The sequence below is a fragment of the Dendrobates tinctorius genome, unplaced genomic scaffold (genome assembly GCF_039654945.1).
Source record: "Dendrobates tinctorius isolate UK_male_01 unplaced genomic scaffold, ASM3965494v1 ptg000090l, whole genome shotgun sequence".
NCBI lineage: Eukaryota > Metazoa > Chordata > Amphibia > Anura > Dendrobatidae > Dendrobates > Dendrobates tinctorius.
In genome coordinates this window covers 9,605,898-9,620,696 of record NW_027361758.1, presented here as the reverse complement: position 1 = coordinate 9,620,696, position 14,799 = coordinate 9,605,898, and the positions used below count along the sequence as shown (strand labels likewise).

Below are 14,799 nucleotides of genomic sequence, written 5' to 3'. Positions count from 1 at the left end.
GAGAAACAGATTTTACGGTAAGCAACCCAAAAATCCTGTTTTTAGTTTGCTTAAAAATATTCTGCAAAAACACATTGTATAAACATGGCATAAGTCAAAAAAAAAGAAACATTTAGAGTATTATGCAACATTCCTGGCCCATTCATGATTTCCAACCCAGTAACACACTTTCTTAATTTTTTCTTTAATTGTTTTTAAATTTTTATTTAACTGTTCAAATATTTTTCAATTGCAGATAAGAAATAATAAGAAAACTGCTATTTTAGTTAAGGAAATCAACCCCAAAAAGAAGCTTTTCCTGGTGTACAGGCCTAATACTGGAAAGCAGCTGAAACTTGAAACATTGTCAGAATTGAGAAAGAAATATAAGAAGGTAAAAAAAAAATCCCTGTACGGGCAAGGTGGGGAATGCAAGCACAGCGTCCTCTTTTTAACCATCATTTTGCATGTCAGATGAGAACATCAGTGGATGCTAGTGACAATCATATATTAATAGAACCCTGTGCTTGTTGCCAGGGCTGCCACCAGGAATTTCGGGGCACCATACTGGTAAAATTTTGGGCCACCGTGAGACTCCACCCATGCCTGAAACCCAGTTCTGCCCCTCTAACCTTCCACAGTCTCCCCACCCACTCTTGGAAAAACTCCACTTCTGCACCCAGTCCTCACCAATCACACATTTAGTTTCCATAGAACACCATATCACATAAATAACTAGCAGCTTTTGTTTTTTGGCCAAAAGATTTTTTTTTTTTTAGGCCGCCACCTCGACAAGGAGACCATTTTTGCAGGTGCCCACTCTATTCTAACCTAATAAAAATTTCTTAAAATACCCAATACTCCTTTAGGTTTATATTTATTTTTCTTTTAAGTGACCGTGTCACATACCGTATATACTCGTGTATAAGCCGACCCCCCCCCCCTTTGCCACAAAAAAGTGGGAAAACTTACTGACTCCGCGTATAAGCCTAGGGAGAGAAATGCAGCAGCTACTGGTAAATTTCAAAAATAAAAAGATACCAATAAAAGAAAAATTGAGACATCAGTAGGTTAAATGTTTTTGAATATTCATATTGAATTAGGAGCCCCATATAATGCTCCATACAGTTCATGCTCCATACAAAATACACCCCATATAATGCTGCACAAAGGTTAATAATGGCCCCATAAGATGCCCCATATGCTGCTCCATAAAGGTTATGGCCCATAAGATGTTCCATAGATTATGCCTCATAAAATGCTCCATTTATTATGCACCATAAGATGCTCCATAGATTATGCCCCATATGCTGCCCCCATAAAAAATGCTCCATAGATTATGCCCAATATGCTGCTGCAAATAAAAAAAAAGACATACTCCCCTCTCGTCGCTGGGGGCCAGGTGCCGGTGTCCTGAGCAGGCGTGGACACCGGCTCGCTATCGGGGCCCCGGCACCTGAGATATTCACCTGTCTCCGGTCCACTGCTGCGCACCGCTTTGTCTGCCGGGTCCTCTGTCAGTGACGTTCAGGCAGCAGAGGGCGTGCACTAACTACATCATCGTGCCCTCTGCTGCCTGAACGTCTCTGACAGAGGACCAGGCAGACAGAGGTGCGCAGCGGTGGACTGGGGACAGGTGAATATTGCATATACTCACCCCCTCCTGGCGCGGTCTCTGCTGCCCGCCTGCTTCTCTCCAGCAGCTCTTCCTTCAGCGGTCACGTGGTACCGCTCATTAAAGTCATGAATATGCACAAAAAAATGGGCCACATACAAGGGACAAATACTGGCACACCTTGACCAGACCACATATTACCACCCACCATGTAGTGACCAAATACTACAATACTGATTAGTAATTAAAAGAAACAATGCTAAGTCCATTATACACAGGAGCACTGTATATAGTGTCTTTGTACAAATGATAGTGATCACCAGTGACTTTATACACTGGAGTGCTGTCTGTATACAGTATAGTGTAAGTGTACAGGTAATGCACTGACTCGCCAGTAACGTCTCTAGTTGAAGTCCTGGGTTCAGGTACCATACAGCAGTAATGGCAAGGTTTTAAATGGTGTTTTTCCTTATTGTATTGTCAGGTGACATCTGATGATGCCTTTTCTCACTGGAAAGAACAGTATACATCATCTGCTGATATATGTACCCATGCTTATTGGTGAGTAGTCATAGTAATAACTACTTGCAGCACAACATTAACACCTATACATTGAATGCATTAGTGCTGTCAGCGGCTCATGGTTCTTTCAGCAGAACATTGCAACTACCCTACCAAGCAGAGACTTGTATGTTCAAGATACCCCAACAATGGTATTGGTGTTTGGCTAATATAATTAGGACATTCTATAGATGTTTTTATTTTTACCCGCTTATTGGCCTGCTCCAATATGTATTTTTTAAACAATTTTGTAATGTTTCACCTGTGTATATAAAGTGAAATTTTCTTTTCATTTTAACATTAGTCTGAGGCTATACACTAATTTATATGGGAGAATTACATGCTCTGCACAGCACTCAAAGTACTCTCCAGTACCCCCTTCTGCCTTTATTAAACACTAATGTTGGTGTTCCTTCATGGAATGACTTTCCGTGTCGCGCTTCTGTATTTTGTAAAGCCCCCGTCACACACAACAATGTCCCAGCGATCCCACCAACGATCCGACATGGATGGGATCGCTGGGACATCGTTAGGCTGATTGCTGTTGAGCTGTCACATAGACAGACCCAGCGCTCAGGACCAGCGACGCTGGGCGCTGGTTTCTAATGTAAACGTCGGGTATCCAGGAGCTGTGGCTCCTGGATACCCACTGTTTACCTTGGAAACCGGCGTACATGCTGGGTTCCAAGGTAAACATCGGGTATCCAGGAGCCGCGGCTCCTGGATACCCGACGTTTACATTAGAAACCAGCATCGCTGGTCTTTCGCTGCCATATGCAGCGATGAGTGCTGGGCAGCGGGAGACCAGCGATCGAAAAATGGCCCAGGCCGCTCGAGCACGATCAGCAATAACCGTCAGAGGGGGGCCAGTCGCTGATCCCCGTCACACACAGCGATCTCGCTGGCGTGTCACAAAATCAGCGATCTCGCTAGCAAGATCGCTGTGTGTGACGGGGCTCTAAGCTTTATTCATTTATCTCCACAACAACTTGTCTAAACAGGATCCCACTGACCAATCTTGCTTGTGATTACATTAATGAGCTCCCATGCAGCTTGTTCAGAGCCCTCTGATCAGTGCCCAAATTCCAGACTGCCTCAAGATTCTTTTGATCCCTCCCTGCTGCAAGGACTGGTACAGGTTCCAGATCCAACCTACAGGAAATATTGTCAGACTATCCTCTTGGATAATTATTGCTCTGAATTCTCTTCCCTCGTTATGCTCCATGACAGGTTATGTTCTTCATTTTCTGAACTATGCCCTATTAGAGCAACTCCTGATGAAACTGCTACCCTTAACATATCAGGCTGCCTCCCACGGAGATTCTTTGATTTTAGACTGAACATGAATAAAAACCCAGTGCTGGTGTCTGCAATGAAAGCCTTGATCTCCTGTACACATTGCACTTTGCCTACAATTACTTCATCTGTGTTCGAAGGGCTGTTACATCAGGCTACAAATGGTTTTATTCCATTCCCGCCCCCTCCCCCACAATCAATTTCTGGGATACACATTGCTGAAACATTGTACCACCATTGCCACAATGAATGCCTATCTAAATCTCTGGCGAGAGGCATTAAAATTCAAAACAATGACTGATTGAATTCTACCCTGGGCAGAAAAAGGAGTTGTAGCTCTTTCAGTGGTCCATGTCAAGGGTTTACACTAAATTTGGGTTCAAGTTTAACAAAAAAAATTCAGTCTGACTAAAACCCCTAGCCCTTCCAGTTAATGCTATCATTACTCTTTGTAAAGTATAGTCTTGACCTCATTACTCTGTCGCCTTATTGGGGGACACAGAACCGTGGGTGTTATGCTGCTGTCCACTAGGAGGCGACACTATGCATAATCTGAAAAAGATTAACTTTGGCTCCTCCTCTGCAGTATACACCCCTGGACGGCGTCAGCCTTCTCCAGTTTTTGCTTAGTGTCGCAAGGAGGCACACCTAAGAATTTTTACTCTGTTTTTTTCCTTGATTTTTTTTTTTTTCAACGGATTACAGATGAAGAAAAGCGGGTCCCCAGCGAGACTCCTGGCATGGCTCCCTCCTCTGTCCCCTATTAAGGGGTACCCGGTTGAGGTCGAGACGGCTATTCCCCATGTCGCTCCTTCCCCAGACCCTCGGGTACTGGCTCGAAGTCGAGACCCCCCCCCTCCTTCCCCAGTTCCCTTGGGCTCTGGGTTGAGGTCGAGGATAGGATGAAGCCCCCCTGACGGTGACAGCAGCACCCTCCCTAATCCCCCTCTGGGGGCATTAGGTTGAGACACCGCAGGTAGGGCCTGTATCAGGCACCATTCGGCCACTTACAAGTCCAGGGACCCCAGCCCAGCTGCGGGCTCCTGTTGGGACCGGGGGAGGTGCAGGCAGGAGGGCACTTGTCAGAGACAGGGCTCCCTGCGCCCCTGTCTCTGTGGCAGCACCAGCTGCATAGCGCCTCAAAGGGACCCCCCACAGGGCCCAGGTGGCGCTCATGTCCCCACCGCTAGCCTGCCGTTCAATCCGGGGGGTCTGGTTTGAATCCGACCCCTCCCTGGACAACCGCGCCGTCCTGGAGCCCTTCTGGGCATGAGGTATAAAATTTAGGCTTCGGCCTAGCCGAAGTCGCCGCCCTATTCCCGCCCCCTGGCCCGCCCCCCGGATGACGAAAATGACACTCTGCAGTGTCATAGAAGGGGCGGATCGAGGCAGGAAGGGCGTGCTTTTACATAGCTCAGCGCGCCCTTTTCAGCTCTCCGCCCCCTTCCCCCTCCACCTCAGAATCCCGGTGGCCATCTTGCTGCAGCAGGAAACATAGCTGACAGCCATACAACAGTCTCCGGGGGGCACAGGACTGTGATTTGTCGGCGCTGGACTTAAGGGCACACTGGTGGGGTAAGATCACAGCTGGGTTCTCTTTTTACTCAGCTGTGCATTCATATTACCTATAAGTTCTCCCCTTTGCATAGCCCCTGTAGGACCCCTGCTAGCCAGCCTCTGTGCATGATGCCGGGCTCAAGGAAGAAAACCAGGCAAGAGCATTCTGCACAGCCTGCAAGACCACTCCCCAGGGGCAGCACGGACCCACACTGCCGGGACTGTGTCCAAAACACTGGGTCAGAACCAACGCTTCTGCGTCTTCTTCCATACCGGAATGGGCTACTCAGATGTTGCAGTCTATAACACAGTCCATACATAGCCTGACCTCTACACTACTGCAGGCTTTGCAGGGTCATGTCTCGGCTATGAACGTTACCCAGGCCACCGGCCGTTCTAGGCCGAGCGTGACTGCATTCGTCAGGTGGCGGCCGCTAAGCAGCTTGAGACTTGGCCAGAACCCAAATGGGAGACCAGCCCGCGCTAGCAGGTCCGGGGTCATGCGTTTAAATCTCGGGGACATGCCACCTCCGACAGTCTCAGACATAAGCGGACCCACAGGTAGCATTCATCTGCGTCCTCACATAGCACTCGGTCGTCCCCATTCCAGGAGGAGACACAGTGGCTCCAGGTCACCTAGTCCGTCCCCTGACAGAGACAGACAATGCGGATCTCCGCAATGATTTCCGACCACAGAGTCGGAAGGCATATGTGACTCTAACCCAGACAACGAAACAGAGAATTATCTCGTCTCTTGTCCCCCTAGCAACACTGCAATAGTTGAGGATATCGTCTCTTCCATCCTTCGGGTGCTGGACATTTCAGATCCAACCCCGGAAGCACCAAAACACAAGATTTCCTTTGAAAGTGTTCAGAAACCATCGCAGGTCTTCCCTAATCACCCGGAATTTCAAAAAATCCTTTGTAAGCATTTTTTGCAGCCTGAGAAAAAATTCGCCAATCGCAAGTATTTGGAAGCAAATTACCCCTTTCCACAGAGACACCAAGGATTGGACAGATTCGCCTGAAGTGGACCCTCCAGTCTCTAGGCTGGCAGCACAAACGCTTCTCTCGCTGCCGGACAGTTCAACCCTCAAGGACACAGCAGACAGACAAGTCGAACGCATGGCTCGTTCAATCTTTGAAGCGGCAGGTGCCTCTTTGGCTCCCGCATTTGCTTCAGTTTGGGCAGCCAAGGCCATCATGGCTTGGGCTGATCTATATTGCAAAAGGGCCTTCAACCGTCAAATCCTCAGCTGGCGGACCAGGCGGTGCAAATTGCAGTGGTGGCTGATTACATGGTCCATGCAGCGTTGGACTCTGCAAGAGGAATAGCGGGAATAGCATCAAACGCCATCACAATCCGGCGTAGTCTCTGGCTAAGAGAATGGAAAGCGGACGCGGCCTCAAAAAAGTCCTTAATAAATCTCCCGTACTTCAGTGGCCGTCTTTTCGGTGGAAAGCTGGATACAATGATATCCAATGCTACGGGGGCAAAAGTACTTCCCCAACTAAGACCAAAACGCACGTTTAAAAGGCGTAATCAATCTAGTTTCCGATCCTTTCGGAATTCTTCAGGCTGGTCCGTCTCACGCCCAGCACAAAACAGTAATCGTTCCCCCCCGCAGGGACAACACACGTGCGACACAGAGCCCGGACAGGAACTGGCAATCAAACACAAGCAAACCTAAAGGAGGAAAACCTCAGATTTTTCCCTCATCCTGACTCATGCCCTCTGGAAGACACCCCACTTGTAGGCAGACGACTGCTACTCTTTCAGCAGGTCTGGCTGCCTGTTACAGAAGACAAGTGGGTCAAGGAAATGGTGTCTTCAGGATACAAAATCGAGTTTACTACCAGCCCACCGCACAGGTTTTTTCCCTCTGTCCCTCCAAAATCCCCGCTCAAAGCTCAGGCTTTCAGTCAAGCGGTTTCTTTCCTCCTGCGAGCAGGAGTCATAGTGCCAGTCCCATCAGAAGAGCGCTTCCGAGGGTTCTACTCCAACCTGTTCGTGGTGCCCAAGAAGGGAGGCAGCGTCCGACCCATACTAGACCTCAAGCAACTCAACAAGTATGTTTGAGTTCGTCACTTCCGCATGGAATCCCTCCGGTCAGTCGTTGCGTCTATGGAAAAAGGAGAATATCTTGCCTCCATAGACATACAGGACGCATACCTGCATATACCGATTGCTCCCGCCCATCAGAGGTTTCTCAGATTCGCAATCAACCAAGACCATTACCAGTTTGTGGCCCTCCCGTTCGGTCTCGCCACGGCTCCCAGAACATTTACAAAGGTCATGGCAGCTACCATGGACGTTCTGCACTCCAGAGGCATAGTAGTCGTTCCATACCTGGACGACCTTCTCATCAAGGCCCCCACCCTCAAGGACTGCGAGGTCAACGTCTCGATCACGATCGACACTCTGACGCGCCTGAGATGGTTAGTCAATTTACAGAAGTCCTCGACTACCCCGAGTCAGTCTCTGACCTTCCTGGGGATGCTATTCGACACCTCCAAGGGTCTGGTGATCCTCCCCAGGGACAAGGCACTGGCTGTCTGTCTGGGAGTTCACACACTCCTCCGCAAGTCCCCCAGATCTCTCCGGTATGCCATGAGAGTACTTGGCAGGATGGCAGCAGTAATGGAGGCGGTACCATTTGCCCAGTTTCACCTCAGACCCCTTCAACTGGCCATCCTCAAGTCCTGGGACAGGAATCCGTTCTCCCACGACAGGGAGTTCCGGTTATCAGCAAACACCAGGAGGTCCCTGCACTGGTGGCTCAAGCCAACCTCGCTTGCAAGGGGAAAATCCTTTCTCTCCGGTCAATGGAAGGTTTTGACCACCTACGCAAGCCTTATGGGTTGGGGCGCGGTGCACCTACATCAGAGCGCAAGGCAGGTGGTCACCAAGGGAATCGACCATGCCCATCAACATCCTGGAAATTTGGGCCATCTTCCAGGCGTTGAAAGCCTTCCATCACTTGCTGGCAGACTCTCGTATCAGAGTACAGTCGGACAATGCCACGGCAGTGGCATACGTGAACCATCAAGGCGGCACCCGCAGCATCCAGGCGATGACCGAAGTAACGCGTATCCTACAATGGGCGGAGGCTGCAAGGTCGGTACTCTCCGTGGTCCACATTCCGGGTGTGGACAACTGGGAAGCCGACTACCTCAGCCGACAAGGAATGGACTCGGGGGAATGGTCTCTCCATCCCGAAGTCTTCTGTCAGATCTGTCATCGTTGGGGGACCCCGGACGTGGATCTGATGGCATCCCATCTCAAGGCCAAGGTTCCCAATTTCATGGCCAGGACGCGCGATCCGCGGTCGCTCGGAGCAGATGTCCTGGTTCAGGACTGGACCCAGTTCCAGCTTCTGTACATTTTTCCACCCCTCCCCCTGATCTCCAGAGTCCTGAGGAAGATCAAACAAGAGGGTGTTCCCACCATTCTGATCGCTCCAGACTGGCCCAGGCGTACATGGTACGCCGACGTCGTGCAACTCACAGCAGACGCCCCCTGGCGTCTCCCCACACGTCCCGACCTCCTGTCACAAGGCCCGTTCTTCCACCAGAACTCAGGGGCTCTCAATTTTACGGCGTGGCCATTGAGACCTGTGTTTTGACCCAAGCAGGTTTTTCACCGGACGTTGTTAAAACCATGATCAGGGCTCGAAAGCCAACTCCAGCCAGGATTTACTATCGTACCTGGAAGATTTTCTTCACATGGTGCGACTCTCGTGGGCAGATTCCACTTCCCTATTCTCTTCCAAAGGTCCTTGGTTTCCTTCAGTCAGGCCTGGACGCCGGGCTATCCCTGGGCTCGCTGAAGAGCCAGGTGTCAGCGCTCTCAGTGCTCTTTCAGAGGCGTATTGCTAACAAGCCGCAAGTGAAGACTTTTCTCCAAGGAGTTTCCCGATTGGTTCCCCCCTACAAACGTCCGTTGGAGACGTGGGATCTCAACCTGGTCTTGACAGCACTACAGTCACCTCCTTTTGAACCCCTTAGGGTGGTCTCACTCTGCTTTCTATCACAGAAAGTGGTTTTTCCTGGTGGCAATCACCTCGCTACGCAGGGCGTCTGAACTTTCAGCTCTTTTCCTGCAGACAACCCTTCCTGGTTTTTCACCAGGACAAGGTGGTTCTCCGTACAGTACCATCCTTCCTTCCGAAGGTCGTGTCCAGCTTTCCACCTCAATGAGGAAATATCACTACTGTCTCTTTGCCCGGCTCCCGTTCATAGGGTAGAGAAGGCTCTGCATACGCTTGACCTTGTCAGGGCATTGCGTATTTACGTGTCTAGGACTGCTCCCTTCTGGAAGTCTGATTCACTTTTCCTTCTTCCAGAAGGCGTTCGCAAGGGCCTACCGGCTTCCAAAGCCACCCTTGCTAAGTGGATCAAGTCCACCATTCAAGAGGCTTACCGCCTCAACAATTCTCCCCTTCCGGCCGGTATCCCGGCACACTCTACGCGGGCGGTAGGGGCCTCTTGGGCCATTCGGCATCAAGCCTCAGCACATCAAGTGTGTAAGGCAGCCACTTGGACTAGCCTGCACACATTTACAAAACACTACAGAGTGCATACCCAGTCCTCAGCGGATGCGAGCCTGGGTAGACTGGTCCTGCAGGCGGCAGTACCCCAAGTCTAGAGGACTGTCAGCACAATATTCGTCCACTGCTTCCCACCCAGGGACTGCTTTGGGACGTCCCACGGTTCTGTGTCCCCCAATAAGGCGACAGAGTAAAGGAGATTTTTGTGTACTCACCGTAAAATCTTTCTCTTAGCCTTTAATTGAGGGACACAGCTCCCACCCTGTTGCCCTTGCGGGCCGTTGTTACGGTTGGGTTCTCATATTGTTGTTTGAGCCTGTTTATAGTAGCCTTTTTTTACAGGCATGGTTATGTTTCTGGTATATTCCTCCTAATGCTTTTGCACAAAACTGGAGAAGGCTGACGCCGTCCAGGGGTGTATACTGCAGAGGAGGAGCCAAAGTTAATCTTTTTCAGATTATGCATAGTGTCGCCTCCTAGTGGACAGCAGCATAACACCCACGGTTCTGTGTCCCCCAATTAAATGCTAAGAGAAAGAGATTTTACGGTGAGTACACACAAATCTCCTTTTCTCCCATTCTTTTTTTGCCCTAGGCCTCTAAAGGCAAAGGGCACCTCCACAATCCATGTGACTCCAGACTGGCTTTGCCTGGCCTGGTGTGCAACCTGGTTACTCTGTTGACCCTGGCTGTGAGGGTTTAGAGGGCTTGCGAATAGGCATCTGTCTTCTAGAGTAGTGTCTCAAATTTTTTACCATGTCACCCAAAAATCTTATTTCTGCGGCTGTTGGCAGCTTCATTTCTATTCCCGAAGGTGTTCCACCACGAGGATTCCGTCCTTTCTCTAATGCAGCTTTTACTTTCTTAAATGGAGCCTGTCAGGAGATTTGGACCCCCATCAACACAGCTGACAGCCCTTATACAGGTGTCAGGAAATGAAGTGGTCTTGCAGGTATCGTGACCAAGGAATAAAAGTTTTAATTAGCTTCACACAACTATTGCAAGTGTTCTGTAGGTGGCCTTTCATCTGTTTTCATGACCTCTTCCCCCATTTTAATTTGTTTAGTCTGTCTATTCCCTGCATATTCAGAGCCCACCTTGATGAAAGGATTTTTAGTGACAGGTTCTCTATAATAAAGCAGAGCTTTGGATGAGAAATCAAATATAGTTGCTGTTCTGAACACAATATAGGCCCCTGATATTGTTGATGCCGCTTTCATGTGACCATATTTTTGCATGAGTATTTGGAAGCCTAAACATATGGTAGAGGTTCAGATCTTATACCATTCCTGTGTAAGATAAAGACCTGTTTTTTGCTTAAAAATACTGCTGCAGAATACTCGCTCAAAATGGCCTAAATTTTATATATATATATATATATATATATATATATATATATATATATATATATATATATATTATATTAGTGTTGAAGGCTTTAAAATGCCTTACATTGCAGATTGTAGTGGCCCATGATGATTCACAAAACTGTTCAAAGTGTGCTGTTTGGGACACTTGGCTGCATCATGAAACTTTTGAGTTTGTACACCTTTCTGCTTTTGCCACTCTTCACTAAGTATGCTTTGATGGGGTCTATGGATGCAAGCCTTCACGGATAGAGGATGTTTCAGCACCCACAACCTAAAACGCGTAGTGGTGAGGGTGCACTTTAAGGGGTTCAAAATTTACAAGCCCAAATAACAAGATTGCTGATCACCCATGGGTACGTAGGTTCGTAAAAGCATCTGTTTCATCTAGACTCATTTCATCCACTACTAATAGGGTGCTTGCACTAAAGACTAAACTGCTGGTGGCACTAACCTCAGCCAGGCAATATCAGTTAATCCCCCCCCCCCCCCCCATTTTACCAACATCTTAAAAGATGGGATATCATCAAAAACTTAATTTATTTCAGTTCTTCAATACTCGAAGTAAAACTCATATAGTCATTACAAACAGAGCAATCTATTTCAAGTGTTTCTGTTAATGTTGATGATTATGGCTTACAGCCAATGAAAACCCAAAAGTCATTATCTCAAATTACAATAGTTAACAAAAACACCTGCAGAGTCATCTTAAGTGTTTAAAAAGGTCCCTTAGTCTGTTTCAGTAATGGAAAACTACTTTGTCACAAAAAAGAAAAGAAAAAAATTTTGTATATAAAAGTATATGGTGAAAGTTAATAGTCACTCTGTATTCATATATGTCCTAATAAGGCAGTTACCTCATAATACCATGTAAGCACACTGGGGAAGTAAGGCTATGTGCACACGTTGCGGATTCCACTGCGGGTTTTTCCACGTGGAACCGCAGGTAAAGTGACCTGCGGTTTCACACCTCTACTATGTTAAAGGTGTGAAACCGCTGTGGAATCCGCACAAACAATTGACATGCTGCGGTTTGTAAACCACAGCAAAACCTCGCGGAAAAAACCGCACCGTGTGCACAGCGGATTTTTAAACCCATAGGGTTACATGTTACTGTACCTTGTCAGCGGAACTGCTGCGTTTCCGCAGGGCCTAAAACGTAGCAGAACCTGTACTGTGTGCACATAGCCTAAAGAGATACTGCTCCTTTAATATTAGTAGCTTTCTATTGCTGGAGGCATATTCTCTCGCTTTCGCATATTCTCTCCCTGGAAAGGGTAAGTAATCATCACCTTTCCATTTAGAGAGTAACTGTCAACTGTGTTTTTTTTCTCTTTGCAGGAGAGGCAATTGTAAAAAGGCAAGCCTGGGACTGGTGTGTGAGATAGGCCTACGATGTCGGACATATTATGTTCTTTGTGGTTCTGTTCTAAGTGTCTGGACTAAAGTGGAAGGAGTTCTTGCGTCTGTTAGTGGCACAAATGTAAAAATGCAAATAGTTCGATTACGAACTGAAGATGGACAAAGAATTGTTGGTAAGTAAACCTGTATTGGATACAAAAATATATCATTCTTGACATGAAGCACAACAATGCCTAACTGGTATTTACTCCCTCATATATCCATCCATCCATCTCTGGCAAAAATTAAAAGACCACTGCAAAATTTTCAGTTTGTCTGATTTTTCTCTTTATAGGTATACTAGCTGAAGAGCCCGGCGTTGCCTGGGCATAGTAACCAACTGTGGTTAGTTATAACAAATTATGATTATATTGATCATAAAAACCGTGCATCTAATCCTATCCTGTGTGATACTGACTGCTGAGCCATGTATCTATTCCTATCCTGTGATACTGGGCTCCCCCTGCAGTCTGTGTCAGAGGGTGGCCTGTGTTGGCACGGTCATAAATTTATTTCCAGCTTCACAAAAGGACGATAACACCATAGAAATGATAAGAATAATAGACCTCAATTATCACAACTGTCTACAAAGAAAACTGCTGCTGATGGCAACCAATCACAGCTCATTTTTCATTTTTTAACCCCCTTCTGGGACAGCGTGGCGAGTTTTGAGTGGCGACTTTGTGTTTCGACTTATGTGGCGAGGTTGGTGTATGTCTGGTGAAATGTGTGCTGAGAGTGGTATATGTGTTGAAGCACGTCGTGTAGTGTGTGGCGCATTTTGTGTGTGTTCATATCTCCGTGTCGTGAGTATCCCATGTCAGGGCCCCACCTTAGCAATTGTACGGTATATACTCTTTGGCGCCATCGCTCTCATTCTTTAAGTCCCCCTTGTTCACATCTGGCAGCTGTCAATTTGCCTCCAACACTTTTCCTTTCACTTTTTCCACATTATGTAGATAAGGGCAAAATTGTTTGGTGATTTGGAATGCGCGAGGTTAAAATTTTGCCTCACAACATAGCCTATGACGCTCTCTGGGTCCAGGCGTGTGACTGTGCCATACATACACACCCACGTTGAGCTTTACAGTCATATGTTAAAGTTTGGGCACCCCTATTAATGTTAACCTTTTTCCTTTATAACAATTTTGGTTTTTGAAACAGCTATTTTAGTTTCATATATCTAATAACTGATGGACTCAGTTATATTTCTGGATTCAAATGAGGTTTATTGTACTAACAGAAAATGTGCAATCTGCATTTACACAAAATTTGACCGGTGCAAAAGTATGGGCACCCTTATTTTCTTGATTTGAACACTCCTAACTACTTTTTACTGACTTCCTGAAGCACTAAATTGGTTTTGTAACCTCATTGAGCTTTGAACTTCATAGCCAGGTGTATCAAATCATGAGAAAAGGTATTTAAGGTGGCCACTTGCAAGTAGTCCTCCTATTTGATTATCCTATGAAGAGTGGCATCATGGGCTCCTCAAAACAAATCTCAAATGATCTGAAAACAAAGATTATTCAACATAGCTTTTCAGGGGAAGGATACAAAAAGTTGTCTCAGAGATTTAACCTGTCAGTTTCCACTGTGAGGAACATAGTAAGGAAATGGAAGAACACAGGTACAGTTCTTGTTAAGCCCAGAAGTGGCAGGCCAAGAAAAATATCAGAAAGGCAGAGAAGAATGGTGAGAACAGTCAAGGACAATCCACAGACCACCTCCAAAGACCTGCAGCATCATCTTGCTGCAGATGGTGTCACTGTGCATCGGTCAACAATACAGCGCACTTTGCACAAGGAGAAGCTGTATGGGAGAGTGATGCGAAAGAAGCCGTTTCTGCAAGCACGCCACAAACAGTCGCCTGAGGTATGCAAAAGCACATTTGGACAAGCCAGTTACATTTTGGAAGAAGGTTCTGTGGACTGATGAAACAAAGATTGAGTTGTTTGGTCATACAAAAAGGTGTTATGCATGGAGGCTAAAAAACACAGCATTCCAAGAAAAACACTTGCTACCCAAAGTAAAATTTGGTGGAGGTTCCATCATGCTTTGGGGCTGTGTGGCCAATGCCGGCACTGGGAATCTTGTTAAAGTTGAGGGTCGCATGGATTCAACTCAGTATCAGCAGATTCTTGACAATGTGCAAGAATCAGTGACGAAGTTGAAGTTACGCAGGGGATGGATATTTCAGCAAGACAATGATCCAAAGCACCGCTCCAAATCTACTCAGGCATTCATGCAGAGGAACAATTACAATGTTCTGGAATGGCCATCCCAGTCCCCAGACCTGAATATCATTGAACATCTGTGGGATGATTTGAAGCGAGCTGTCCATGCTCGGCGACCATCAAACTTAACTGAACTGGAATTGTTTTGTAAACAGGAATGGTCACAAATACCTTCATCCAGGATCCAGGAACTCATTAATAGCTACAGGAAGTGACTAGAGGCTGTTATTTTTGCAA

The 14,799-nt window shown here is 47.1% G+C and overlaps 1 protein-coding gene across 2 annotated transcripts in view; it reads left to right on the top strand.

The window, feature by feature from the left end:
• The window catches only part of SBNO1 (strawberry notch homolog 1), a 144,663-nt gene that overhangs the window by 111,554 nt on the left and 18,310 nt on the right, over positions 1-14,799 (top strand). For both annotated transcript variants that reach the window (XM_073586093.1, XM_073586094.1), the window contains 3 exons: positions 236-373; positions 2,079-2,155; positions 12,266-12,459. In XM_073586093.1, coding sequence (XP_073442194.1) covers positions 236-373; positions 2,079-2,155; positions 12,266-12,459 — 409 coding nt within the window. The remainder of the gene's footprint in view (positions 1-235; positions 374-2,078; positions 2,156-12,265; positions 12,460-14,799) is intronic.